The sequence below is a fragment of the Dipodomys spectabilis genome, unplaced genomic scaffold (assembly GCF_019054845.1).
Source record: "Dipodomys spectabilis isolate Male_0828 unplaced genomic scaffold, ASM1905484v1 ptg000002l, whole genome shotgun sequence".
In the NCBI taxonomy this organism is placed as follows: Eukaryota; Metazoa; Chordata; class Mammalia; order Rodentia; family Heteromyidae; genus Dipodomys; species Dipodomys spectabilis.
This window is the reverse complement of record NW_024870679.1, coordinates 45655525-45683500: the sequence shown is the minus strand read 5'-3', so window position 1 is coordinate 45683500 and position 27976 is coordinate 45655525. Positions and strand designations below refer to the sequence as shown.

Below are 27976 nucleotides of genomic sequence, written 5' to 3'. Positions count from 1 at the left end.
TGGAGCACAGACCTTAGCGCGCAGTTCTTTGAGGCTGGAGTAATGGCAGGCTCTCTGGGTCAGAGCACGTTACTGCATTTGGGCCTCAGACTCACGCTGTGCCCAGGGGCAACGGAGTTGAAGATTCTTCCCAGAACACAAGCCCGTGGTTCAGACTGTGCTCCTTGTTCCTGACACAGGCTTCGATCCTGCGACCCCGGATCCTGAGTTCCTCTGGCTATCCCGATACAAGTGTGTGGAGCCAGCGCCAGAGGCTGCCACAGCACGCGGTTGGAACACGGCCCCGGGTACCTCACCCTGGTGCGCGGCAATTGGCGGAGGCAGGTATCCATCTTGGAAAGGAAAGTGGGGATTCGAGGATAGCAGGTATCAGGGGGCGGGGTTAGTTCTGTTTGGGGGTGGGGCTGTGAGTCAAACGTAATTTCGATTGGCGGGAGTGGCACGCGGGGGCGGGCTCGTCTGGGGTGGGCGGAGCACGCGGGCGGGCGGCGGGATGAGGAGCTTGAGGAAGCTGGCAGGGAAATGTCCGCCGCCGCCGGCTCTCGGGAGTGCGACTCTGCAGGTACGGCGAGGGATGGCAAGCGGGACTTAGGAGGGGACAGGGGGAGGCTCGGTCGTGGGAGGCATGAGGCCGGGCCTTCGGGTAGGTTGGGCGTGCGAGTTAGCAGGTGGACGCGTGGGGCGAAGACCGAGCTTTGGGCCCTACGGGAGGTGGAGACATTGGGACGGAGGTTCTGTGGAGAACCTCAGTCGGGCATGATGGGGGGGGGGGGCGTCCGGTGATAATGGGGTGCTGAGGAATATTTGGGGGTCTTAGCAAAGCAGTGTTGTCAGACTCGCTGTGTCCCGGCGCCGCTCGCGGCCTCTTTCTGGGCCTCAGTTTTTCTAGCTGAGCGTGCTCTTCGGTCCTGATCTGAGTTTGGAGGGTGTGTTTGGAGGGTGTGCACACGACCGTGACCGTGTGTGCCTCTGGATGAGGTGCAGTGTGTTCTGAGGTTCTACCCTGGGTTTTCTGGATGGGGCCATGCACCGAGCTGGAGTCCGGGGGAGCTGTCCTAGGACTGGAAGCCAGGAGAAGCTTCAGGTAAATAGGTCAAGGTTTTTTTTGTTGTTTGGTTTTGACATCCAGCCCTTGGTGGTTAATGCTATGTTGCACAAAAGGCAGATTGTTGAGTTAGGTGTCTGTGCTTTTGGAGAGCCAGAGACTCAGGGCTGAAATTTGGGTCAGTTTGCAGACCTGATTCCTTCCCCCAAGGGCTCCCTGGTGGTTTTTGTCCCCAGGGTGTGCCCATGAAGCACTTGTTTCACGCCAGCTTTGGCATAACCACTTGTACCTATTTGTACCACTCTACTCTGTTCTACGTCAGCGATCAAGAGTCTTGTCAAGTAGTTGTGCTCTTACAAGGCTTGGAAACTATGAGGGGTAGGGAAGGGTGACAGGTTGAGTAAGAGTTTGTAAAAGGAGAGGAAATGAGGCCAGCTGAGGACTTCCTCAGCACTTAGGCTTTTTCTTCACTGTGGCTAGCACAAGATGCGATTCAAGGGCCAGATATGCTGATAGTTTCCATCTCTCTTGGGTTTATCTCAGAGTTCACTTGAAGAGTTGGTCTTGAGATAGCTATTGCTTCAGTTTCCATGATACTCCGAGATGTGCTAGCACATGTGAAGAGAGTTTAAGAGCAGGCCCTCTCATTGCCCTTCATGAAAGGCTGCCAGGATCCAGATAATTGGCAGAGGAGAACAGACCCAATGGCTACACAAAGAGGTGAGTTCTACTTCTTTAAAGCCAGTGGGCTAGACTCAGACTGCTGGAACGCTTTACCTATTTCCTTACTAGAATGATGTCTTCCCTAGAATATCAGGCCAAACAGCTCTGAACCCAATTCTCCCCACCTCCCCCCTCCAGACCTGGGGTTTGAACTCATGGCTTGGCCACGGTTCTTAGCTTATTTTTCTCAGGGCTAGTGCTCTTCCACTTGAGCCACAGCTTTACTTCTAGCTCTTTGGTGGTTAATTGGAGATGAGTCTCATGGACTTTCCTGCATGCGCTGGCTTTGAGCCATGATTCTTAGATCTCAGCCTCCTAAATAGTTAGGATTACAGGCATGAGCTACAGGTGCCCAACTTGAAAGCCAGTTGTTTTGGCCCCTGGGTGAGCAAAGTGTAGGGATCCCAGAGTATTGGATTTACTTTCACAATAGGCAAACTATCCAAGCACAGCAGAGGAATTATTAGTTTGAAAGCATTTGTTCCTACAATAAATGGTAATATAATAAGAACTGCCAAGTTGCTCCTCTTAAAATGATTAGCATGGTATCAAACCAAGTCCCCATTTCTCTTTGGGCCATCTGTGTTTCCAAATTGCTATGGTCTCAGTGGAGCAATGTGCTTCTTCAACAGATAAGAGAAACCCTTTGGGCCACCTGAGTGGAGGTCCAGGTTCCAATTCCTATATACAAATGACCAAAATACCCTCTTTCCAGTAGCCTGGGGAACCAAGCCAAGGCAAGAGGCTGTTCCAAGCTGGGCTAAGGTGGCTCGCCTCTATAATCCTAGTTACTCATGAGGCTGAAATCTGAGGACTGTGGTTCCAAGCCAGGCAGGGCAGAGAAGTCCATGAGACTCTTTTTTTTTTTGGGTCCTGTCATGGGGCCTAAACTCCGGGCCTGGGCACTGTCCCTCAGCTCAAAGCTAGCGCTCTACCACTTGAGCCACAGCGCCACTTCCAGCTTTTTTCATTTTACTTATGTGGTGCTGAGGAATCGAACCCAGGGCCTCAGGCATGCAAGGCAAGTGCTCAACCACTGAGCCATCTTCCTAGCCCTCCATGAGACTCTTATCTCCAATTATCCACCAAAACTCAGAAGTAGAGCTGTGGCTTTCAAGTGGTGGAATGCTAGCCTTGAGTAAAAAAGCTGAAGGGCAGCTCCTAGGCCCTGAGTTCAAGCCCCAGTATTGGCACCTGATGGGGCGGGGGGTGGGGGGGTGGGAGAAAGGTGGGGGTGGGGGAGCTGCTCCAAGTGCTGTTTGTTGCACAATGCAGAAGAAACTAGGCAGTCCTCCTTCCCAGGAACTGGCATTCTGACAGGCAGGGGTCTGATAGTGTATAAATAGAGCAGACAGGCCATAGGAGCAGGGCAGCAGGATGGTGGTACTGATAGAGTGAGCCAAGGGCAAGAGCATCTGAAGGCCAAGGTATTTGGGGGACATGGTGAATCTGATTTCATTCCTTACCTTCACCCTGATAGATAAGTTTGTTTTATTGATTCTTTCCAAAATGTCAATTCATTTATTTGACTTGTCTCTGCTGAATTTAAAGAGTATTAGGGTGAATTGAGTGGAGATGATAGTGGAAAAAGGAAATGGAGCTAGTTTCTGATAAAACTCCTATTTTAAAGTCAGGTCTGTTTGCAAAAGCTAAGCTGTGATCTGGAAATGAGATACAATGGTTCAACTTGTTTATCTGATTCTTTTGCGCCCCCTCCTCCCCTTCTTCCCTCTCTCCCTCCCTCTTTCTTTTTCTCATGTTGGTCCTAGGGCTTGAACTCAGGGCCAGGGCACTCACCCTTTGCTTTTTTGGCTAAGGTTGATGCTCCTCTTCTGGCCTTTTGCTGGTTAGTTGGAGATAAGAATCTCCAAGCCTGGACTGGCTTAGAACCGCAGTCTTCAGATCTCAGCTTCCTGAGTAGCTAGTATTAGATGTGAGCCACTGGTGCCCAGCTCTTCTGTTCTATCGTAGCTGCTAAAATCTTGCACTGGTATTGGTTTGTAGCTCTTTTAGGTAGGAGCTTTTCTGTTTCTTCACTTAAAAAAATTTTAAAAAATACATTTTTTTTGGTCAGTTATGGGGCTTGAACTCCTGGGCCTGGTCTTTTGCTCAAGGCTAGCACTTTACTTTGAGCCACAGCGCCACTTCTAGTTTTCTGGTGATAATTTGGAAATGAGTCTTAGATCCTTTGGGGATCTTCAGATCTAGGATTGGTAGGATTACAGGCATGAGCCACCAGCACCTCTGTTCACTTCTTTTATTACTGCTGACTTTGGGTGGATTTTTCTGACTTGAGAGCAATGCCTTGTTGCTGCTATCTGGCAACTAGATCCTCTTACCTAGACAAACCCTACTGGGAATCCTATGTTGGACTGAGTACTCATCTAAGACATTCTGTAAACAGTTAATCTGCTTTGCATCCTGGGTACCACCAAAGACCTGGAGTGTGCTCTTGCAGGAATCTGAGCCTTACACTGGAAGGGTAACTGCTACTCAAAAGTCTCTTGTGGGCTGTTGTGGGAAAATTTATCAAAGTGGTGGTTTCAAATACATCTTTTTCTTTTGAAGTGGAGCTTCCATTTTAATTTCATTATTGATTAAAGGTGAACCAGCGTTGTGGGAACACACATCGTGAATGAAATGCATTTATGAGTATTTTTTCTCTTTCTGGAGACAAAGCATTAAAGTCTGCTGGCCTGTGAAAGGAAATGAATGCTATTTATATCTGGGGTAACATAAAGGGTAACCTAGATTATCAGAGTAGGAGTCATTGAGAATGTTAGAAAAATAAGCCACAGGCTTTTTTTTCCCTCCCTCTCTTTTCTTTCATCTTGCTTTGTCTATATTAATGAGTAAAACCTGTGTGACCACCAAATCCTTTCAGCATGGAGAAAGTGAGTTTGCTTAAAACAACATTCATCACTGATACCTTTGTAGGGACTTCTGTAGGCAAATTAACTTATTTTGAAGTCACTTGTATCTTTATTTTTATTTATTTATTTATTTATTTTTGGGTCCGGTCATGGGGCCTGAACTCTGGGCCTGGGAGCTGTCCCTCAGCTCTTCAGCTCAAGGCTAGCACTCTACCACTTGAGCCACAGCACCACTTCTGGCCTTTTTCTTTTTGCTTATGTGGTGCTGAGGAATGGAACCCAGGGCCTCAGGCATGCAAGGCAAGCACTCCACCACTGAGCCACCTTCCCAGCCCCTAACTTGTTTCTTTAAACAAAACGGAACTGTACTTGGATTTTCTTCCTCTCTTTGTCATTCCCTTCTCCATTTTCCTTCTTTGCCCCATTTAATCTCACATTTGTTTCTAGTACAGGAGAATCCCCTGAAGGCCTTTTTTCTTTCTTGTGAAAACTGTATGTTTTAAATTCTACAGTGGTTGTGGGTAGAACAGGAGAGGTAACCCACAAACATTCAATTAGAAGTGGAGCTTTGTGCAGGAAAATCCTTAGAGACCAAGAGTTCAAGAAGGAGCATCAATATTTATTAGAGTAAGGACAGCTCTGGGGCATCAGACACTTGTTCATTTACATGGTTTTTGTTGTTGCTGCTGCTTAAAATTTGCTGTAAGAAAAAATCCCGGGCTGGGAAGGTGGCTCAGTGGTAGAGTGCTTGCCTTGCATGCATGAGGCCCTGGGTTCGATTCCCCAGCACCACATAAGCAAAAAGAAAAAAGCCGGAAGTGGCACTGTGGCTCAAGTGGTAGAGCGCTAGCCTTGAGCTGAAGAGCTGAGGGACAGCGCCCAGGCCCAGAGTTCAGGCGCCAACACCGGACCCCAAAAAAAAAAGAAAAAATCCCAAACAAAAAGAAAAACAATGAAAGTATTGGACATGGTGGCATGTAACTGGAAGGCCATCCTGGGCTGCCTGGTGAGACCCTGTCTCTAAAGGAAAGAAACAAAAATAAAAAGTGACTGTAACAATTTTGTAGGCTTTAGTGATGATCTATTATAGAAACTGAAGCTAATTGGGCTGGGAAGTTGGCTCAGTGGGAGAGTGCCTCGCATGCATGAGGCCCTGGGTTCCATTCCTCAGCACCACATAAGCAGCAAAAACCGGAAGTGGCGCTGTGGCTCAAGTGGTAAAGCACTAGCCTTGAGCTGAGGAGCTGAGGAATAGCGCCCAGGCCCAGAGCTCAGCCCCCACGACCAGATCCAAAAAAAAGAAACTGAAGCTAACAAATATAAATGAGGAGAATCTTTCATTCTTGGAATATTTATGATAAACATTTAAATGATGTGACTGAATGGGTTGGATATTTGTTTTACTATTGCTTCTTGGTACAGCAGAAGACATCTCTCTCTCTTATTTTTCCCTCGGTCATGGGGCTTGAGCTCTGGGTCTGGGTGCTGTCCCTCAGCTCTTCAGTTTGAGGCTAGTGCTCTACCACTTGAGCCACAGTGCCACTTCCAGTTTTCTGATGGTTTATTGAAGTTAAGAGTCTTATGGACTTTCCTTCCCCGGCTGGCTTTGGACTGTGATCCTTAGATCTCAGCCTCCTTAGTAGCTAGGATTACGGGTGTGAGCCACCAGCACCCTGCTAAACATCTCTCTTAACTGTCCTTTCTTGTATCTGTACTATGAGAATAAGAGTTTGCCTCCTGGAAGGTCACTCAGGATTTAAGGAATATGAGATTATTTAGGGGTTCTTTTCCTTGGGACACACATAGCTATAATAGACATTGGAATAACTTAGAACCCAGCTGCCCTCTGGCCTTATCCTAGGGTGGTTTCCTCTCAGTGTGAACTGAGATCTGTATTATCTTTTTTTTTTCCCTGGTGTATGTGTGTTTAAGAGACAGAGCGAGCACAAATCCTTGAGTATCCCAGACTGACCTTGAATTTGCTACCTTTTGTCTCAGCCTTCTGAGTGCTGGAATTGGTGTGACTCACCAAGGATGGCTTCACTGTCTTTTCTCTAGGACTTTTTAAATTTTTTGTCGGTCATGGGACTTGAACTCTGGACTTGGGCACTGTCCCTGCGCTCTTCAGCTCAAGGAGAGCCTCTACCGCTTGAGCCACAGTGCCACTTCCAGTTTTCTAGTGGTTTTTATTGGAGATAAGAGTCACGGACTTTCCTGCCCGGGCTGGCTTTGAACTGCGATTCTCAGATCTCAGCTTCCTAAGTAGCTAGGATTACAGGCCTGAACCACTGGTGCCCAGCCTCTAGGATTTTTTTATTCAATGCAGTCACTAAAAGCCTTGGTCATCGTTCTTTTTTTGTTTGTTTGTTTGTTTGCGTGGGGCCTGAAGTCTGGTCCTGGTCTCTGTCCTTCAGCACTTCAGCTCAAGGCGAGGACTCTACTGCTTGAGCCACAGTGCCACTTCAGTTTTCTGGTTAATTGGAGATGAGTCTCATGGGTTTTCCTGCCCAGGCTGGCTTTGAACCATGATCCTCAGATCTCAGCCTCCCGAGTAGCTAGGATTACAGGCGTGAGCTACCAGTGCCTGGCTAGAACACGCCTTTCTTATTCCACTCCTGTGTATGACTTTGAATCTGTACCAGAGCTTGTTGCCTCTAGAATAAGGTTCAGATGTGGAGGCCTGCACAACATGGCCTCAGTTCCCTGCTCCAGTCTTAGCCACAGGGCTGGGATGTAGCTCAGTGGCAAAGTGCTTGCCTAGCAAGTGCAACGTCCTGGGTTCGATCCCCAGTACCAAAAAAGAAAAGACAAAAAAAAAAAATACAGTTAAAAAAAAATCCAGTCTTAGCCACAACTCTTCTTAACTTCAAACTTCACTGCTTATTCATACTGGATAAAGCCTTCTACTTTTTCACTTCTTTGTTGACTTTTCAATCAAGTACTTTTTTAAAAGCTTGAACTTGATGTTCTTAGCATTTTGCGTTCCCTCTCCTCAAATGCCAGCCTAATGTCTCGAACTCAGTAGGTTTTCAAAAACAATGTGTTGTGTTGAACTGGAAGGACAAATATGGTTCTTCTTAGCCTGAACCACTCCTGCCCTCTTCCTCTTTGAGTGTACTCTGCACTCTGTACTCTATACTTCCCCCACCCTTCCTGGTTTGCTTTTGCCCACTTCTCTTTCAGCCTTATCACCAGACCACAGGCAGCTAGCAGAAGGCCCCCAAAGGACAGCTTGGAGAAAATAAAACCTCTCCAATAGCCTATCTATTGGATAGAGTAATTGCTCTTAGTCCTTGCTAACCTCGATTGAAGTTGCACTAGGTGCAAATTGAGGCCAGGGCTCTCCACTTTACATGGCTCAGGATGTGTTTTAGAGATATCTGGGCCCATATCAATGGCTAAATCAAGAGTACTTGTGTCATTTTCTTTTTTTAAGATATGAGATGCTAGACAATGTATAGTTTTTTAAAACAAATTAGTTGACTTTTTTTTTGTCAGTCTCGGGGCTTGAACTCTGGGCTTGGGTGCTGTCCCTGCACTCTTCAGCTCAAGGCAAGCGCTCTACCAATTGAGCCACAGAGCCACTTCCAGTTTGTAGTGGTTTATTGGAGATAAGAGTCTCACAGAATTTCTTGCCCTGGCTTTGAACCCCAATCCTCAGATCTTAGCCTCCTGAGTAGCTAGGATTATAGGCATAAGCCACTGGCACCCGGCTTTAGTTGACTTTTAAGAAAATAACAATTCAGGTACTTGTGGCTCATACATGTAATCCTAGCTTCTCAGTAGTAGGCTAAGACTTTTTTTTTCTTCTGGTTGTGGAGCCTGAACTCTGGGGCCTGGGCGCTGTCCCTCAACTCTTCAGCTCAAGGCTAGCACTCTACCACTTGAGCCACAGCGCCACTTTCAGCTTTTTCTGTCTATGTGGTGCAGAGGAATCAAACCCAGGGCCTCATGCATGCAAAGCAGCACTCTACCACTGAGCCACCCTCCCAGCTTAGGCTAAGACTCTTATCTCCAGTTAACAACTGAAAAGCTGAAAGTAAAGCTGTGGCTCAAGTGGTAGAGCTCTTGCCTTGAGTGAAAAAGCTCAGGGAAAGCACCCAGGCCCTCAGTTCAAGTCCTAGTACCAGCTCAAGAAAAAAAGAAAAAGAAAAAAAAAAAAAACAGTGTTCTGAGAGCCTTAGGTTTAATCCCCATCCACAATCACCACCCACACACAAAAGAACAACAGAGTTGCTGGAAAACTACATAGTGCCAGACTCAAATGGTAAAAATGGATTCTTTCCATTCTTTTTAATGCTAACTACCCAGTGTTATGAACACCACAGAAGAGCTCCTTGCCTTGTGTACTATGCACTGTGTAAACAAACACTTAACTTTCCTTTGCTTAAGAGTAAAATCCAAGTTCCACATGGAGTTCAAAGTCTTACAGTTTGAGCCTGAGTATATTATCACTGTTATTAACCACTCACTGTGGTTCTGTGGGCCTTATGTCTGGGCCATAAAAGTTCTGGAAGGCTTTTCATTTTTCACTAGAAGTGGGTGCATCAGCTTTTTGTTACTGTAACAAAATCATCTGAAGAAAACAATTTAAAGGAGGAAAGATTTATTTTGGCTCACAGTTCCATAGGTTTGAATCCATGCTTGGCTGGCTCCATTGTCTTTGACCCATGCAAAGCACAAACTCCATGGTGGAAGGAAAGCTGAGAGCGAGAGTCAAAGAAAGGTCTGGGGACGCTGGGCGCCGGAGGCTCACGCCTGTAATCCTAGCTGCTCAGGAGGCTGAGATCTGAGGATCGCAGTTCAAAGCCAGCCCGGGCAGGAAAGTCCATGAAACTCTTATTTCCAATAAACCACCAGAAAACCAGAAGTGGTGCTGTAGCTCAAGGGGTGGAGCGCTAGCCTTGAGCTGAAGAGCTGAGGGACAGCACTCAGGCCCAGAGTTCAAGCTCTATGACCGACAAAAAAGAAAAAGAAAAAAAAAGAGAAAGGTCTGGGGACAACTTTTATCTTTCTAAAATGTGTCCCAGGTAACCTTCGTCCTCCAATAAGGCCTTACCTTTTAGTTTTCACCATCTTTCAATAATGCCATGAAATTATGGATCCACTTTGAGGTGAGCCCTAGTCAAAAAAAAAAAAAAAGTTTGCAAGATTCTATGATTCTATTGCAAAGAACAATTCAGTTGATGTGTATCTGTAATCCTAGACAGAAGTTGGAGGATCAGGATACTAGCAAAAAGCCTGGGATTTAACTTGGCAGATAACTAAAAGAGCTGAGGGCTTGACTTAGTTGGCAAGTGGAGACCCTGAGTTCAAGCCCCAATCCTGCCAAAAAGAAAAAATTATTATTCAGAATTATTAATTTTATTTTCCCCAAGTACTCTTAAACTTTAGCTTCACCAACTAATAAGCCAGACTTTGGTGTAACAACTCTTTTCTAGACTGTAATCCTTGTTCAGAGATAGAAGTTGTTAAATAATATGGTTCTAGGATGCTTCTGTCCTGAAATTCTGAACTGATCATAGAATCATAACTTTTTTTAGGAATTGGAATCAAACAATCGAAATGCATATAACAGAATCAAAAGAGTATATACCATTTTTCCCTTCCATTAATGAATGTACTCACACCCAGTTTTTCCACAGCTTTTTTTTGTTTGCTTGTTTTTTCTAAGGAATATTTGAGTATTGTTCTTTGCAAATCTTCTCTTTTTTTTGGGGGGGGGGGGTCTGGTCATGGGGCCTGAACTCTGGGCCTGGGCGCTGTCCCTCAGATCTTCAGCTCAAGGCTAGCACTCTACCACTTGAGCCACAGTGCCACTTCAGGCTTTTTGCTTATGTGGTGCTGAGGAATTGAATCCAGGGCCTCAGGCATGCAAGGCAAGCGCTCTACCACTGAGCCACCTTCCCAGCCCTCTTTAAAATTCTTACACTTTCCTTTATGACTTGGAGAAGAGGGAGGGAAAGGGGAAGAGAAATGGTCAGTATTTAGTTTTTTGTTTTTGTTTTTTTTTTTTGGTCCATCGTGGGGCTTGAACTCTGGGCCTGGGCGCTGTCCCTCAGCTCTTCAGCTCAAGGCGATCGCTCTACCGCTTGAGCCACAGTGCCACTTCTGGTTTTCTAGTGGTTTATTGGAGATAAGAGTCTCACGGACTTTCCTGCCCTGGTTGGCTTTGAACCACGATCCTCAGAGCTCAGCATCCTAAGTAGCTAGGATTACAGGCACCTGGCTCAATATTTAGTTTTAAAGTCATTAAGTGGCAAACACAACAACTGTTCTTACTTGTTCAGATAATGAAACACTGGACCAGAACATTATGAAACTTCAGTCACATCACTTTTGTTTTTAATATATTCACCCTTTTGTGTGTGCCAGTCCTGGGACTTGAACCGAGGGCCTGGGTGTTGGCCCTGAGGTATTTTTTTTTGCTTAAGGCAAGCACTCTACCACTTGAGCTACAACTCCACTTCAGACTTTTTTTGTCTGTCATGGGGCTTGAACTCTTGGGTTGGGCACTGCTTCTGAGCTCTTCAGATCAAGGCTATCACTCTACCACTTGAGCCACAGCAACACTTCTGGTTTTCTAGTGGTTAACTGGAGATAAGAGTCTCACCGACTTTCCCTGCCCGGGCTGGTTTTGAACCATGATCCTTAGATCTCAGCCTCCTCAGTAGCTCATCCACTTCAGACTTTTTCATAGTTAATTGGAGATAAAGAGTTTCACAAACTTTCCTGCCTGGGTTGGCTTCAAACTGTGATACTCATATCCTAGTTTCCTAGGATTACAGGCTTGAGCCACTAATGGCCAGCATTACCCTTTATTTTTGTTCCCCTAGCTTTGGGCTTGCAGGAAAAAGAAAAATTATGAATCTTTCAAGGTATTAATCTATGAACAAAATTGGCATTGTGTTGATTCCTTGATCTCTCTCTCTTTTTTTAATGTCAGCCGTGGGACCTGAACTCTGGGCCTGGGCGCTGTCCCTTAGCTCTTCAGCTGAAGGCTAGCACTCAACCACTTGAGCCTCAGCCCCACTTCCGGCTTTTTCTGCTTATGTGGTGCTGAGGAATCAAACCCAGGGCCTCATGCATGCAAGGCAAGCACTCTACCACTGAGCCACCTTCCCAGCCCTGATTCCTTGATCTCTTTTCAATAATACCTCCATTTAGGTCCAAACCTTTAACCCATGAATTTTTTGGGGTATAATTCATGTCTGAATCATAATAGGGAGACTGAGGATCAAAGAGGGTAGATAAGCCTGATCCTGGTGGCTCACACCTGTAATCCTAGCTACTTAGAAGGTTGATATCTGAGGATCACAGTTTAAAGCTAGCTCAGGCAGGAAAGTCTGTGAGACTTTTAAATTTTTTTGGCCGGTCATGGGGTTTGTAAGACTTATATTTAATAAACTACTCAGAAAAAGCTGGAAGTGGAGCTGTGGCTCAAGTGGTAGAGTGCTAGCCTTTTTGTTTTGCCAGTTTTGGGGTTTGGGCGCTGTCCTTGAGCCTCTTTGTGTTCAAGGCTAGCTTCCTTGTTCCTGGCTGGCATTCTACCATTTGAGCCACGTTGCAAGCCTAGCATATTATTGGCTAATTAGAGTCTTGCAGGTTTTTCTGGCCAGTCTGACTTTGAACCATGATCCTCCAGATTTCAGCCTCCTGAATAGTTGGGAATACAGTGTGAGCCACCAGTGCCTGTTTTTCTTTGGAGACATTTTTGTATCTCCAAATGTTTCTGAAACAAAACTAAACTTCTTATCCTATATGTACTTACTTATGTCTGAACATAGTATAATGCTAAATCTTTTTGCTGGAGCTGGGAAGGTGAATCAGTGGTACAGTGCTTGCCTTGCATGCATGAGGCCTGGGTTCAATACCTCAGCACCACATAAGCAGAAAAAGCTGGAAGTGGTGCTGTGGCTCACGTGGTAGAGAGCTAGCCTTGAGCTGAAGGACAGGGCCCAGAGTTTAGGCCTCACGACCGACAAAAAAAAATCTTTTTGCTTTTTTTTTTTTTTTTTTGTCGGTTGTGGTGCTTGAATTCTGGGCTTGGGCGCTGTTCCTGAGCTCTTCAGCTCTTCAGCTCAAGGATAGCACTCTACCACTTGAGTCACAGCGCCACTTTTGGTTTTCTGGTGGATAATTGGAAATAAGAGTCTCTCAGACATTCCTGCCCAGGCTGGCAGGACTCTTTAGTAGCTAGGATTACAGGTGTGAGCTACTAGCACCTGGCTTTCTGCTGTTTTTTTTTTTTTTTTTTCTTTTTTTTGTTGGTCACGAGGCTTGAACTCTGGGCCTGGGCACTGTCTCTGAGTTATTTAGCTCAAAGCTAGTGCTCTACCACCTGAGCCACAGTGCCACTTCTGGTTTTCTGGTGGTTAATTGGAGATAAGAGTCTCACAGACTTTTCCTTTCCTGGGCTGGCTTTAAACTGTGATCCTCAGATCTCAACCTCCTTAGTAGGTAGGTGTGAGCCACCAGCACCTGGCCTTCTTTTTGCTTTTGTAGGGTTTTTTCCTTTGTTTCTCTGAGAAGTGACATTGATTATTGGCTGGGAGAACATACTGTCAACTAGAATATCCTGGGTTTGAATCTTGACTGTGCTACTTACTACTCATGATGTGCTCTTGAGCAAGTTATTTATCTCTCTCCTTATCACCTGATCTGTAATGTGAATATGATAATAGCACCTTGCTCCATAGAGTGCTGTGAGGAGAAAAGATACTAAAGTAGTGAAAGTAGTGTTTAATATTATCATGAAACTTAAGTATATATATACCATTAATGTTCATGGTCATACTTCTACCCTTACCATTATTAAGACAGCCCAACAAACACTTTTCAGTAATTGGGTCTGGATCTGTTTATCACCTGGTGAGCTGAATGCATCTCTCACTGTACTAGACTAAGATAGTCCATGGGCCAGCACCCTGCTGTGTGTACCCAACTTGACAGGTGTTGAACCAACCTACTTTAATCCTGCCCATTTCATAACTATCAGGTATTTTGGTGTACGTGGTTTGCAGTGCTTTGTCTCCTTGGTCATGCAGGTTCTTCTGGTGTCGTAGGAATGAATGCTAAGTCTGGTGACTGAGATAGGAGGGGATACTTCCTCCTAGATCTGTCTAGTAGTTGCTCAAGTAGGGTAGGGCATGATCTTCTCTCAGAAGTGACAGCCACACACCCACACACCCACACATCCTGTGGAGACCATTGTGGTACTTTTGCTTTGTTATCCAAACAGACTTAATCCTTCTGTTCACATAGTACTTAAGCCTGAGAGTTTTTAGTTCCATCAGTGATTGGAAAATCATGTTTGCAAAAGAGGAGGTTGTGTGGTTTTGACTTTAAGCAGATCTGGGTTTTGATGTGAACCATGCCATTTCTGCTTCTATGTCATTGGATATTTCTGCTGTAAGCCTCAACTTCCTCTTTTGTAAAATGGGCTAGTAAGTAGAGACAGTGGTTAAAGCATTTAGCAAAGTACCTAGCATGAGTGAACATTCAATAAATAGTAGCTGTGGTTTTCAAATTGGGAGTAGTTGTTTTTACTCATTAGGAGTGATGGAGAAGAGGGACGTGAACAATTTTATGTGCTTTGCATACCTGGATTTTCCTAGGCACCTGATCTATACTGATTGCATTTGTTTATCCTTTGGTTTCTGTGTAGGTGTGGTAGTTCTCTCCCCATTTTACAAATGAGGAAACAAACCAGCTCATTTGCTTAAAGTTTTCATATGGTACAATATTTGGATCCAGTAAAACAGGCAGCTCTCTATTTTCTTTAAACAAACAAACCACCTAAAAACAAAAAAAAAGCAAAAAAACCAACCCTAAGCAGGGCACGGGTGGCTCAAGCCTGTAATCCTAGCTACTCAGGAGGCTGAGATCTGAAGATCACAGTTCAAAGCCACCCCAAGCAAGAAAGTCCATGAGACTCTTATCTCCAGTAAACCACCAGAAAACTGGAAGTGGTGCTGTGGCTCAAGTGGTAGAGCACTGCCTTGACAGACCAAAAAAAAACAAAAAACAAAAAAACCCAAACCAAAAAACAACCCCAAGGCTTTTCTCCCCAAGTCCTTTGACTCTTTTTATTTTATTTTATTTTTTGGGTCCAGTCATGGGGCTTGAACTCTAGGCCTGGATGCTGTCCCTCAGCTCTTCAGCTCAAGGCTAGTGCTCTACCACTTGAGCCACAGCGCTACTTCCAGCTTTTTTCTTTTTTGCTTATGTGGTGCTGAGGAATTGAACCCAGGGCCTCAGGCATGCAAGACAAACACTCTACTACTGAGCCACTTTCCCAGCCCTGCTTTGACTCTTTTAAAGTGCCAGACAAGATAGATCGACAAGAATGTGCTCAGAATTCAGAAAAATGTTCCTTTTTCTTTTTTTTTTTTTTTTTTGGGTCCGGTCGTGGGGCCTGAACTCTGGGCCTGGGCACTGTCCCTCAGCTCTTCAGCTCAAGGCTAGCACTCTACCACTTGAGCCACAGCGCCACTTCCGGCTTTTTTCTTTTTGCTTATGTGGTACTGAGGAATTGAACCCAGGGCCTCGAGCATGCAAGGCAAGCGCTCTACCACTGAGCCAACTTCCCAGCCCAAAATGTTTGTTTTTGGACATAACGACTTGTACATCTCGTTGCAATGAGTCCACCTGTATCCCAATTTAAATGATTTGTTTTTTCCCTTCCCCTCCACAAATTATACCAACATCCTATATAGTGGGGGTTGGGGATGGGGGGGGGGATGGGAGATGGGAAGGGATGGGAAGGGGAAACAAAGGAGGAGGTAACAATGCTTGATAAGAAATGTACTCATTATCTTGTCCATGTAAATGTAACCCCTCTGTATGGTATTTTCACACACACACACACACACACACACACAAAGAAACAGAAAAATGCTTGCTAAAGACTAGTGTGGTTGAGTTGGGCTTCACAAAGGAGAAGGGAGGAGTTGAACTTGGCTGGGCTTGAGCAGAGGGAGCGATTTCTATATGGATGAAGAGGGCGGCATGAGTGGGAAACCAGTCTTTTTAGATTGCGTTGTCTGGCTAGTATGAGAGAGTAAAGCCAATATGCAAAGGGCCTCCCATGCCAGTTGATCCAGTTTAGACTTTGACCTGTGGGCAGTGATGTAACACTGAAAGTTTTAGAATAGACAGGGATGAAGTCCAAGTTTATTGTGGCCAAGTCTAGAGATTCCGCTGGAGGAGTGGGAGGATTTCTTTCTTGGGGAATAGTGGCAAGATCTTTGAGGCAATGGCCTAGAAGACAGGAGCTGTAAGAATGAAGAGAAGCTTGGCTGACTCTCTTTGGAGTCCAAGAAAAGGGATAAGTAGAAGGCAGGTTGGCTTCTGCATGGATAATGGTGCTGGTGACAATTGGGAGAGCTCAGGGACAGGGCTCAGAAGTGGGGTCATAGTTTTACATGGAACCCACCCATGTATAGAACATCTTATAGAAATGCCCAAAAGACAGTGGAATGCTGCTCTCAGGCAGAGCTGGAGAGCTCTATTAACAATGAACTGCAATGGCTGGCAGTCTCTTGATAGAGGAGGAGGAAGGCCTAGATCTGGGGATTGGGAATAAGCTCAATGGTAAGAAATTGTTTGCCTAAGCTGGGCACTGGTGGCTCACGCCTGTAATCCTAGCTACTCAGAAGGCTGAGATCTGAGGATCGTGGTTCAAAGCCAGCCCGGGCAGGGGAGACCGTGAGACTCCTATCTCCAATAAACCACCAGAAAACCGGAAGTGGCGCTGTAGCTCAAGTGGTAGAGCACTCGCCTTGAGCTGAAGAGCTGAGGGACAGCGCCCAGGCCCAGAGTTCAAGCCCCACGACCGACAAAAAAAAAAAAAGAAATTGTTTGCCTATAAGCATAAGGCCCTAGCCAGGCACCGGTGGCTCATACCTATAATCCTAGCTACTCAGGAGGCTGAGATCTGAGGATCGCGGTTCAAAGGCAGCCCTGGCAGGAAAGTCCCTGACACTCTTACCTTCAATAAACCACCAGAAAACCAGAAGTGGTACTGTGGCTCAAGTGGTAGAGCATTCACCTTGAGCTTAAGAGCTCAGAGACAGCACCCAGGCCCAGAGTTCAAGGCACCCCCCCTCCCCATAAAAAAGGCATGAGGCCCTGGGTTTGATCCCTAGCACTGAAAAAATGAAAATGGCAACATCAAAAACACCTTAGACTTGCTTCTCGAGAGGCTGAGATCTGAGGATTGAGGTTCAAAAGCAGCCCAGGCAGGGAAGGCCCATCAGACTCTTATCTCCAATTAACCACCAGAAAACTGAAAGTAGAGCTGTGACTCAAAGTGATAGAATGCTAATCTTGAGCAAAAGTGCTCAGAGACAGCACATAGGCCTTGAGTTCAAGCTCCACAACCAACAAAAATAAATAAAAAAACCTTAGATCTGCACTGTCCAGTGTGGTAGCCAGTAGCTGCTACATGTGGCTGTTTAAATTTTCATTTAGATAAAAGAATTAGTTTTCTGTTTGCTCTAGCAAATACATTCAGATACTTAAGTGTGGCTAAGGGCCACTGTATTCTTGAGTGCAATTATAGAATATTCTGTTTTTGCCAGGTGCTGGTGGCTTACACCTGTAATTCTAGCAACTCAGGAGGCTGAGATCTGAGGATCGTGGTTCAAAGCCAGCTGGGGCAGGAAAGTCCGTGAGACTTTTATCTCCAGTAAACCACTAGAAAACTGGAAGTGGCGCTGTGGCTCAAGTGGTAGAACACTTGCTCACCTTGAGCTGAAGAGCACAGGGACAGCACCCAAGCCCAGAGTTCAAGCCCCAGGACTGACAAAAGAAAAAAAAAATATTCTGTTTTCAAAAAAATTTATACTTGTTAGGCACTAGTGGTTCATGCCTGTAATTCTAGCCACTTAGGAAACTGAGATCTGAGCGTGGCAGTTTCAAGCCAGCCTAGATGTGAGGATTGCAGTTAGAAGCCAGTTTAAGAAAAGTTCACAAGATTCTTTTTTTTTTTTTATTTTTTTGGGTCCGGTAGTGGGGCCTGAACTCTGGGCCTGGGCGTTGTCCCTCAGCTCAAGGCTAGCGCTCTACCACTTGAGCCACAGCTCCACTTCCGGCTTTTTTCTTTTTGCTTATGTGGTGCTGAGGAATCGAACCCAGGGCCTCGAGCATGCAAGGCAAGCGCTCTACCACTGAGCTACCTTCCCAGCCCAAGTTCACAAGATTCTTACATCCAGTTAATCAGAAAAAAAGCCAGGCATTCATTCTCTCCCTCTCTCTCCCTCTCTCCCTCTCTTCCCCTCTCCCCTTCTCTCCCTCTCCCCCCATCTCCTTTCCCCTCCTCCCTTTCTCTCTCCCTCTCTCCTTGCCCTGTGCTTGCCATATAAAATGCTATCCTTGAAAACAACGGACCTGAAAGGAAAAAAGGATGATTTTAATATGAGATATTATTGGTAACTTTCCATGGAAGCAGTGTTTTCCAATACCATATTTATAGGAGACAACAAATCGTTCTCCACCATGATTATTTGCTATGTCTAAAATCAGTTCCTATAAGAAAGCCTAAAATAAAGAAAAACTGAAAAAAAATTATACAGCATTGGTCTAGATCTTGAGGACTACTTACAAAAACTAAGGGGCGCAGAAGAGGAAATGGAACAAAAGATGGAGATAGAAGGAGCAAGGAGCAGGGAACTAAGAAATAATGCTATCTCATAGACATTTTGCAAAGGAAATGAGATTTTTTTTTTTTTGCTTGTTTTTCTGGTACTGGGGCTTGAACTCAGGGCCTCTTACTTTTGCTCAGCTTTTCCACTCACAGCTGGTATTCTGCCACTTGAGCCATATCTCCTGTTCTGGCTTTTTGCTGGTAAATTGGAGATAAGAGTCTCTGGGACTTGTCTTCTGAGGCTAGCTTTTAACCAAAATCCTCAGACCTCAGACTTCTGAGCAGACAGGATTATAAACTCTAGTCACTCATGCTCGGGAGAAATGGGGCTTTTGATTTTGGTTTGTTGCTTTCCTTGTGTGAAAAAACTCAGATCACATATTCATTGTAGGCCTGGCTTCAAGATACTGAACTTGAGATGCTGTTGTTTCCTGTCTTTGTTTTGCAGTTCTGGGCTTTCAGCAGATCTGGTTTGGCTTCTAAGTGCTTTTTGGCTATGGAGTAAGGGATAGCCTTGAGGTAATCTTGGAGAAAAAGATAGCAACCCTGGGAGGAAGATACCATTATTTTTTTTTGTTCAGTTGAGGAAGCAGAGGCTTGGAGAGGTTAGGTAGACTTGCTCAAGGTCATGCAGCCAGAGTTAGGGAAAGAAGTCTAAGTCTGACTCCAAAGCCTATGTCTGTATGTAAAACAAGATATTGTAGCTAACGTTGAAAGTACATACAAGCAAAAAGAAAAGTAAATCCTTCCACTGAGAAATGACAATGGCTAGCTTGCTCCTTCCTTCCTTCCTTCCTTCCTTCCTTCCTCCCTCCCTCCCTCCCTCCCTCCCTCCCTCCCTCCCTTCCTTCCTTCCTTCTTTCCATACTGGGGTTTGAGCTCAGGGCCTCTTGCCTGTTAGGCTAGCACATACCACTTGAGCCATAACCTTTAGACTTGCTTTTTGGAGGGTCAGTCATGGGACTTGAACTTAGGCCTGGTCACTAGCCCTAAGCTTTTTTGCTCAAGGCTAGTGCTCTACCACTTGAGCCACAGATCCACTTCCTGTTTTCTGGTAGTAATTTGAAATGAGAGTCTCACTGACTTTCCTGCCCCGGTGGCTTCCAACCTTCATTCTCAGTTCACAGCTTGCTGAGTAGCTAGGATTACAGGTATGAGCCACCAGCTCCTGGCCTACAACCACTTGATCCTTTTATAACAAACCACTTTTGAGGGAACCAAGTAGGATTCCATTACCACCTTAATTTCTTCTGAGAATACCATCATCAATAACCTTATTACCTCTCTATAGGTCCTATATCTTAGCAGTTCTATCACCTCTTAACATTTGACTCACAGTACTATGCTTCCACTGAACCTTTGGGGACAAACCACAACCATGTGTAATTTATAAATGTGGGGTATATGTGCATAGACTTGTATTCCACTCCTTTCCAATGTATATAGCTATATCAGCTCATGCTCAATGTCTTTTTGGCCGTTTAGATTCCAAAGAGCTCAGAATGCTTAGAATAATTTTGTTTGGCCCAAGTTCAATTTGGCAGTATGACTTGCTTTTACTAATAGAAGACTATTTGTAAACTTTATTTAACCAAGTGTTGCTATATATAGGTTGTACTGTGCCTCAGATTCTAGGATTGTATTTTTTGTTGTTGTTGTTGTTGGTTGTAGGGCTTGAACTCTGGTCCTCAACTCTTCAGCTCAAGGCCAGTGCCCTACCATTTGAGTTTTCTGGAGATAAGAGTTTTCTAGTTTATTGGAGATAAGAGTTTCAGGGAAGCTAGGTGCAGGTAGCTCACACCTGTAATCCTAGCTATTCAGAAGGCTGAGATCTGGGGATCATGGTTCAAAGCCAGCCTGGGCAGGAAAAGTCTGTGAGACTCTTATCTCCAATAAACCACTCAGAAAACCAGAAGTGGTGCCATGGCTCAAGTAGTAGAGCACTAGCCTTGAGCTGAAGGGCTGAGGGACAGTACCCAGGCCCAGAGTTCAAGCCCCACGACCGACAAAAACAAAACAAAAACAAATACAAACAAACCCAATATATATATTTGGAGAGGGCCAGAGATGGCTTTATAGAGATGACTCCTGAGTGGGTCATGAAGTTGAAGGATGAGTTTGTACTTCATCATATGATGGTGGGCCAGCCATAGGGGTCATGGTTCTGTGCAATAGTATTTGGTAGAGATTCTGGCAACCAGATTGTGTGCCAAATTCTGGAGAGAAGAGCTTCTAAGAAGACAGTCTTGTGGCTGGAACCCCTAGACATCATGCCTTGAAGTTCCCATTGTTTGTTTTTTTTTTGGGTCCGGTCGTGGGGCCTGAACTCTGGGCCTGGGCGCTGTCCCTCAGCTCTTCACCTCAAGGCTAGCGCTCTACCACTTGAGCCACAGCGCCACTTCCGGCTTTTTTTCTTTTTGGTTATGTGGTGCAGAGGAATCGAACCCAGGGCCTCATGCATGCAAGGCAAGCGCACTACCACTGAGCCACCTTCCCAGCCCTTGAAGTTCCCATTGTGAATGAAGACATTCTAGTCTTACTGGAGCAAGTCTAGGGAAAGATTTCATGTGAGAGCCGTGGCAAGATGCAGATCTGCAAGGCAGTTTTCTTACCAGTCTACTACCCACCATGGATTGAAGCAGAATCCATAGGGACAAACCACTTGTCTCCAGGTGGCCTTTCAGTCTGACAGGAAGTAAAAAGCAAAAATCCTAAGGGAGCGCTTAGAAATCCCTAACAGAGCACTTACTCAGAATTCCCTAGATTAGGGGCTGGGAAGGTGGCTCAGTGGTAGAGTGCTTGCCTTGCATGCCTGAGGCCCTGAGTTCGATTCCTCAGCACCACATAAGCAGAAAAAAAAAAAGCCGGAAGTGGCGCTGTGGCTCAAGTGGTAGAGCACTAGCCTTGAGGTGAAGAGCTGAGGGACAGCGCCCAGGCCCAGAGTTCAGGCCCCACGACCGGACCCAAAAAAAAAAAAAAAAAGAATTCCCTAGGTTGAAAAACACAGATAGATAATTGTCTTTGCCTGTTACAAAGCCCCGTGAGCTTTTTTATGTTAAACCTACTTTTTTTTTTTTGTCAGTCATGGGGCTTGAACTCAGGGCTTGGGTGCTGTCCCTGAGCTTTTTCCATTCAAGGCTACTGCTTTACCACTTGAGCCACAGCTCTGGTTCTGGTTTTCTGGTGGTTAATTGGAGATAAGAGTCTCATGGACTTTCCTGCCTGTGCTGGTTTTGAACCATGATCCTCAGATCTCAGCCTCCTGACTAGCTAGAATTATAGATGTGAAATCACTGGCATGCTGCTATAAACAACCTACTTTTTAGGTGGAAAACAAAAGCAAGGAGTTAAGTTATTAGATCCTGTGGAAAGATAGTGAGAGAGTAGGACTTCAACTTAAGTTTTACAATACTTTGATGTAGGGAACACATGTGTGTGCTTAGGGGCCTCCCTGCATCTCAAGAATATAACATGGAGAACACCATTTCCTGCCTCATAGGGCTTGTTTACATTTAGTGGGAATGGCATCCAATTATACACACACACACACACACACACACACACACACACACACGATTTCTTATAAATGTAAGATTTGATACAAAAAAATGGTTCTAGGAGGAAAAAGTTTTAAGGCTAACTGTGGTTTCTAAACTGTGCTCTGATGCATCTCTAGAGCTCTGTAGTGATACTCAGAGGCACCGTGGGAAACTTAAATTTCTCAGGATAAATCCACATCTGCTGAAAACTAGCCAAACTTCAAGGTCTGAGTAGTTCCCAGGTCAGTAGGTCAACAGTAGATGGTGCTGCCTGCCTTCCTTTTGATGAAATCATTGTAGATCTCGGTTTTAGGTGGTTGTGATGGAAAACAATCTCTTACCCAAGATGCTTAGGACTGGAAGACTTTCAGATTGTGGATTTGAAAGAAAGAAAGATTTTGGAATATTTACACATATGAGATATCTGGGAGCAGGGCTCATCTAAGCATGACATGGTCTGTGTTTCATGTACATAGCCTGAGGGTAATTTTTTACATTATTTTTTAATGATTTGTGCATACTAGCATTTCCTGGTGTAGAATTTTCCTCGTGTCACTCAGAACGTTTTCAATTTTGGATTAGGGATGCTAAGCTTCTACTGTACATAAACTATGTAGAACATTGTATGTGTGGCATCTAACCAGATTCTGAGATCAGAGAAGGTGTGTAATACTGCAGGTCCACATTAGTGATAACTGTGGTTAAAAAGAGATGGGAATAGGGCTGGGAAGGTGGCTCAGTGGTAGAGCGCTTGCCTTGCATGCCTGAGGCCCTGGGTTCGATTCCTCAGCACCACATAAGCAAAAAGAAAAAAGCCGGAAGTGGCGCTGTGGCTCAAGTGGTAGAGTGCTAGCCTTGAGCTGAAGAGCTGAGAGACAGTGCCCAGGCTCAGAGTTCAGGCCCTAGGACCGGACACCCCCCCCCCCCCCCCAAAAAAAAAATAGACGAGAATTTTTTTTTTTTTTTGGGTCCAGTCGTGGGGCCTGAACTCTGGGCCTGGGCGCTGTCCCTCAGCTCTTCAGCTCCAGGCTAGCGCTCTACCACTTGAGCCACAACGCCACTTCCGGCTTTTTTCTTTTTGCTTATGTGGTGCTGAGGAATTGAACCCAGGGCCTGGAGCATGCAAGGCAAGCGCTCTACCACTGAGCCACCTTCCCAGCCCCCCCTTTTTTTTTTTTTTTTTTTTGGTCTGTTGTGGGGCTTTAACTCTGGGTTTGGGCTCTGTCCCTATGCTCTTCAGCTCAAGGGGAGCGCTCTACCGCTTGAGCCACAGCACCACTTCCGGTTTTCTAGTGGTTTATTGGAGATAAGAGTCTCAGGGACTTTACTGCCCGGGCCGGCTTTGAACTGAGATCCTCAGATCTCAGCCTCTTGAGTAGCTAGGATTACAGATGTGAGCCACCGGCTCCTGGCTTGATGGAGGTATTTTCTACTTTTGTGTGTTGGTTTTTGAAATGGCTTCTAAGCTGTTGGGGAAAAAATATGTGTGTATATATTTGGCTCTATTAGATAGAAGTGTTTCTTTTGGTCTAGAGGTGTGTTGACAGAATTTTTGAGGCTGTAGGGAACTGTGAACTAAAAGTTTAGGAGCCTCTGGAATCAGGGGGTAAAATGATGTGGTGGGTCCTCTCATGGAGTATCAGAGTGAGCTTCTAATATTTGAGTAATGCCTTCAATGAAACTAAGAAGTGAGCACTGTGGGGATCAGGAGGAAGCACATTCCAGATAGAGAGATCAACATGGGCAAAGAGTTGACAGTGAGCTTGATATGCTCCTGGAAGAGCAAAGAAAGGCAGAGTGACAGTACTGCTTATTAAATCCTAAATGACTTAAAAAAATTGCATGTATTCAGGTTGGTCATGATGGTGCATATTGTAGTTCCAGCTATGCAGGAGATGGAGGTGGGAAGATCCCTTGAGTCAGGAGTTCACAGTCAGCATGGGCAATAGAGCCAGACTCCCAACTCTCAAAAAAGTTATAGGCTGAGAAGGTGGCTCAGTGGTAGAGTGCTTGCCTTGCATGCCTGAGGCCCTAGGTTCCATTCCTCAGTACCACGTAAGCAGAAAAAGCCAGAAGTGGCGCTATGGCTCCAGTGGTAGAGCACTAGCCTGGAGCTGAAGAGCTCAGGGACAGTGCCCAGGCCCAGAGTTCTGGCCCCATGACTGGCAAAAAAAAAAAGTTATATAGGAAGTGGCACTGTGGCTCAAGTGGTAGAGCTCTAGCCTTGAGCTGAAGAGCTCAGGGACAGCGCCCACGCCCATAGTTCAAACCCCACTGACCAAAAAACAAAAACAAAAACAAAAAAGTTATGTACATTACTGTTTATTCTTTGTTCTGTAAAATGCTATGATTTTGCTTATTTTTTTGAGATACAGTCTCATTTTGTTAGTCCAGACTAACCTAGAATGCATTATGTGTCCCAGGCTGGCCTTGAATTTTGGGGTCCTCTTGCCTAGGCCTCCTGAGTGCTGGTATTACAGGCATGATCCATTGGTGCCCAGCCCATACTGCTATATTTTTAATACATTTAAAATATATTTTGTGAGAAAATTATGCTGGCTGGGCACCTGTGGCTCACGCCTATAATCCAAGCTACTTAAGAGGCTGAGATCTGAGGATCATGGTTCAAAACCAGCCCAGGCAGGAAAGTCCATGAAACTTATCTCTAATTAACCACCAGAAAACTGGAAGTAGAGCTGTGGCTCAAGTAGTAGAGTGCTAGCCTTGAGCTGAAGAGCTGAGGGACAGTGCCCAGGCCCAGAGTTCAAGCCCCAGAACCGAACAAAAAAAACATGAAAGAAAGAAAAAGAAAATTATGATGCTTAAATCTCAGGGTCCACACATAAAAGTTTATTGGTTTTATTGCTTTTATACTATAGTGGCAGAGTAGACCAGTTGTAACAGATGCTATATGGCTAGAAAATCCTGAGTCATCTACCCTCTAGCCCTTTCCAGAAAAATACTGTTGACCTCTGCTCACTGATAGTTAGGAGTTAGCCCTAAAGCTAAGTGAGGGAGAAGAAGGCCAGTTTCCAGTGGGACTTCTGCAAAGCTGCACTGACTTGAATGTACTTGGAATGTGTCATCAAGGAGCTGGTGGCCAGATGACTGTAAGTGACATAGCTTGGGGGAAGGTGGCAGGATTCATACTGGGAAGAACCTTGGTGACTATATAAGTTTCGGTTAATCCACCAGAGAGTCTTTGAAAGGCTTAATGCAGGGCCACATTAATTGGTCATGATTATAATCCCTGCACCTTGGGAGATGGAAAGGTAGAGACTGGGATGAATTTTCACAAGAGGCAACAACTTAAGTCCCTATCCAAAAAAATAACTAACAAAAAAGTCTGAAGGTTTAGCTCAACTAGTAGAGTGCCTGCCTAGCAAGCTCAAGGTTCTGAGTTCAAACTTAAGTACCATTCACACACAAAAACTTTTTAAAGTGAGGTGGTCAGATTTATCTTTCTCCAAAAACCCTTATGCAGAGATTTGATTGGAGCCAGGCGAGTGAAATAAGAGGCAGAGAGACTAGTTGAGGCTTTTGAAGTCATTTAAGGGAGATGCCAGTAACTGCCTCTATTGCAGTGACGTTGCTGTATTGATTGGAGAGGCATTTGGGAATCAAACTTGAAAGGCTGTCATGTCTTACTCCATTAGGATGCTATAACAAAATACCTTAGACTGGGTGGCTTACGAACAAGACATTTTGTTTCTCATAGTCCTGGAGCCTAGGAATTCCAAGTTCATTGTAGTATATTGTCTAGTGAAGAAGGCCTGTTCCCTGGTTTGCCAAAGGTCGTATGGCCAAAGGGGAACTCTCTTCTTAGCCCTTTAGAAGGGCACTAATGCGCCGGGCGCTGGTGGCTCACGCCTGTAATCCTAGCTACTCAGGAGGCTGAGATCTGAGGATCGCGGTTCAAAGCCAGCCCGAGCAGGAGAGACCGTGAGATTCCTATCTCCAATAAACCACCAGAAAACCGGAAGTGGCGCTGTAGCTCAAGTGGTAGAGCGCTCGCCTTGAGCTGAAGAGCTGAGGGACAGTGCCCAGGCCCAGAGTTCAAGCCCCCACCACCGACAAAAAAAAAAAAAAGAAGGGCACTAATGCCATTTATGTGGGCTCTACCCTTAGGACCTAACCACCTCTCGAAGGTCCTACCTCCTAATACCAATTTGGTAAGATGTGGAATTTTACCTTATGAATGGGCAAGGGCATAAATATTCAGTCCATAGCATTCAGTGATTGATTGGAGACATTGAAGTACAGCTATTTTCATGTTTCAAATGTGTGAGTTTTCTTCTTACAAAAGTTTATTCTTTTTGGTTCACATGATGCTTGTTAGAGAAACCCGTGTTTAGCAGTAGTCTTCAAAGCAAAATTCTCCAGCAGTGTTTCATGCCTCCAGTGTTCTTTCTCAATTTGTGTACTGATGTCACATCTCTCCCTGGCTTCTTCATGTTGTTCTCTGTTCACAGGAAATTTGGCTTTTAAGGAACTGAGAAACTCTTGGCAGATTAATTTTCCTTTTAAGGTTTATCTTGGTTGAACAAATCTCCCCAAATAATTTTTTTGTTGATGATCCTCAGGCTTTTTTGGATTTCAGGGGTAATTGTCAGCAATGACAACTGCTTCTTGTTCCCAGACCACTGGGTCCCTTCCCAGTTTGTGAGCTGTCTGACCTTTGCCTTTTTCTCTTCTTTAGAGCTGAAGTTTCACTTACAGAAGATGGTAATAAGATAATTATTTTCTGTTTTATAGAATGTGTTGTGTATTAAATTGCTTACTTCCATATCAATTCATTTAAGCTTTACAGTTAAATCATGTGGAAGGTAGAGCAGATCAAATTACTGACATTGAGAAAAATTAGAGGGTTTGTTTAAAGTCATATGTCAATAAATAATAAAGCAAGTGATAAAACAGGTTTCTAGATTTTGTCGTCTTCTTTTTTTTTTTGTCAGTCATGGGGCTTGAATTCTGGGCCAAGGCGCTGTTCCTCAGCTCTTCAGCTCAAGACTAGCACTCTACCACTTGAGCCATAGTGCCACTTCCAGATTTCTAGATTTTGAAGTCTTAATCTTTCTTTACTTCTTTTCCTTCCTTCCCTCCCTCCCTCCCTCCCTCCCTCCCTCCTTTCCTTCCTTCCTTCCTTCCTTCCTTCCTTCCTTCCTTCCTTCCTTCCTTCCTTCCTAACTTTTCTTCTTCCCTCCCTCCCTCCCTCCCCCTCTTCCTTTCCCCTCTTCCCTTCCTTTCCCTTCCTTTCCCTTTCCTTCCTTTCCTTTCCTTTCCTTTCCTTTCCTTTCCTTTCCTTTCCCTTTCCCTTCCCCTTCCCCTTTCCCTTCCCCTTCCCCTTTCCCTTTCCCTTTCCCTTTCCCTTTCCCTTTCCCTTCCCCTTCCCCTTTCCCTTTCCCTTTCCCTTTCCTTCTCAAGGTTTAGCTCTCTACCACTTTGAGCCATAGTACCACTTTCGGTTTTCTGGTGGTTAATTGGAGATAAGAGTCTCATGGGCTGGGTGCCGGTGGCTCACGCCTGTAATCCAAGCTACTCTGGAGGCTGAGATCTGAGGATCGTGGTTCAAAGTCAGCCTGGGCAGGAAAGTCCTTGAGACTCTTATCTCCAATAAAACCACTAGAAAACCGGAAGTGGCTCAAGTGGTAGAGCGCTTGTCTTGAGCTGAAGAGCTGAGGAAGAGCACCCAGGCCCAGACTTAAAGCCCCAGGACCAACAAAAAGAAAAACAAAAAGAGTCTCATGGATTTTCCTGCCCGATCTGGCTTCAAACCAAGTTCCTCAGATCTCAGCTTCCTGAGTAACTAGGATTACAGGCATGAGCCACCAGTGGCTGGCTGGTCTTAATTTTTCTATTTTACACTCTATCTCCAAGAAAAAGAGTTGGGCTAGTTAGAATTATTTATGTTTGTAGTGATAAAGACATCCAGGTAAGATGTTCTTTCCCCTCTGTGTTTGCACTGTGGGATTTCACCCAGATGCCAGCATGCGCCTTGCAGTGTTTCTAAGCAATATATGGACTTCCATCAATTCCCTAGGCTACCATTTGAGAAGCTGTGTTCTTTTTTTTTTTGGTTGTGGGGCTTGAATTCTGGGTCTGAACACTGTCCCTCAGCTCTTCAGCTCAAGGCTAGCGCTCTACCACT

General features: G+C 45.1%; 1 protein-coding gene across 2 annotated transcripts in view; it reads left to right on the top strand.

Moving 5' to 3' along the window:
• Window positions 1-27976, top strand: part of Inpp5b (inositol polyphosphate-5-phosphatase B) — a 70121-nt gene that overhangs the window by 10692 nt on the left and 31453 nt on the right. The window contains exons 1-2 of one of the 2 annotated variants that reach the window (XM_042674906.1): window positions 495-562; window positions 1589-1765. In XM_042674906.1, the coding sequence (XP_042530840.1) occupies window positions 1702-1765 (64 nt within the window). In that variant the 5' untranslated portion in view covers window positions 495-562; window positions 1589-1701. Of the gene's footprint in view, window positions 1-179; window positions 321-494; window positions 563-1588; window positions 1766-27976 lie in introns of those variants that run through there. The other variant, XM_042674897.1, reaches the window with a different exon arrangement.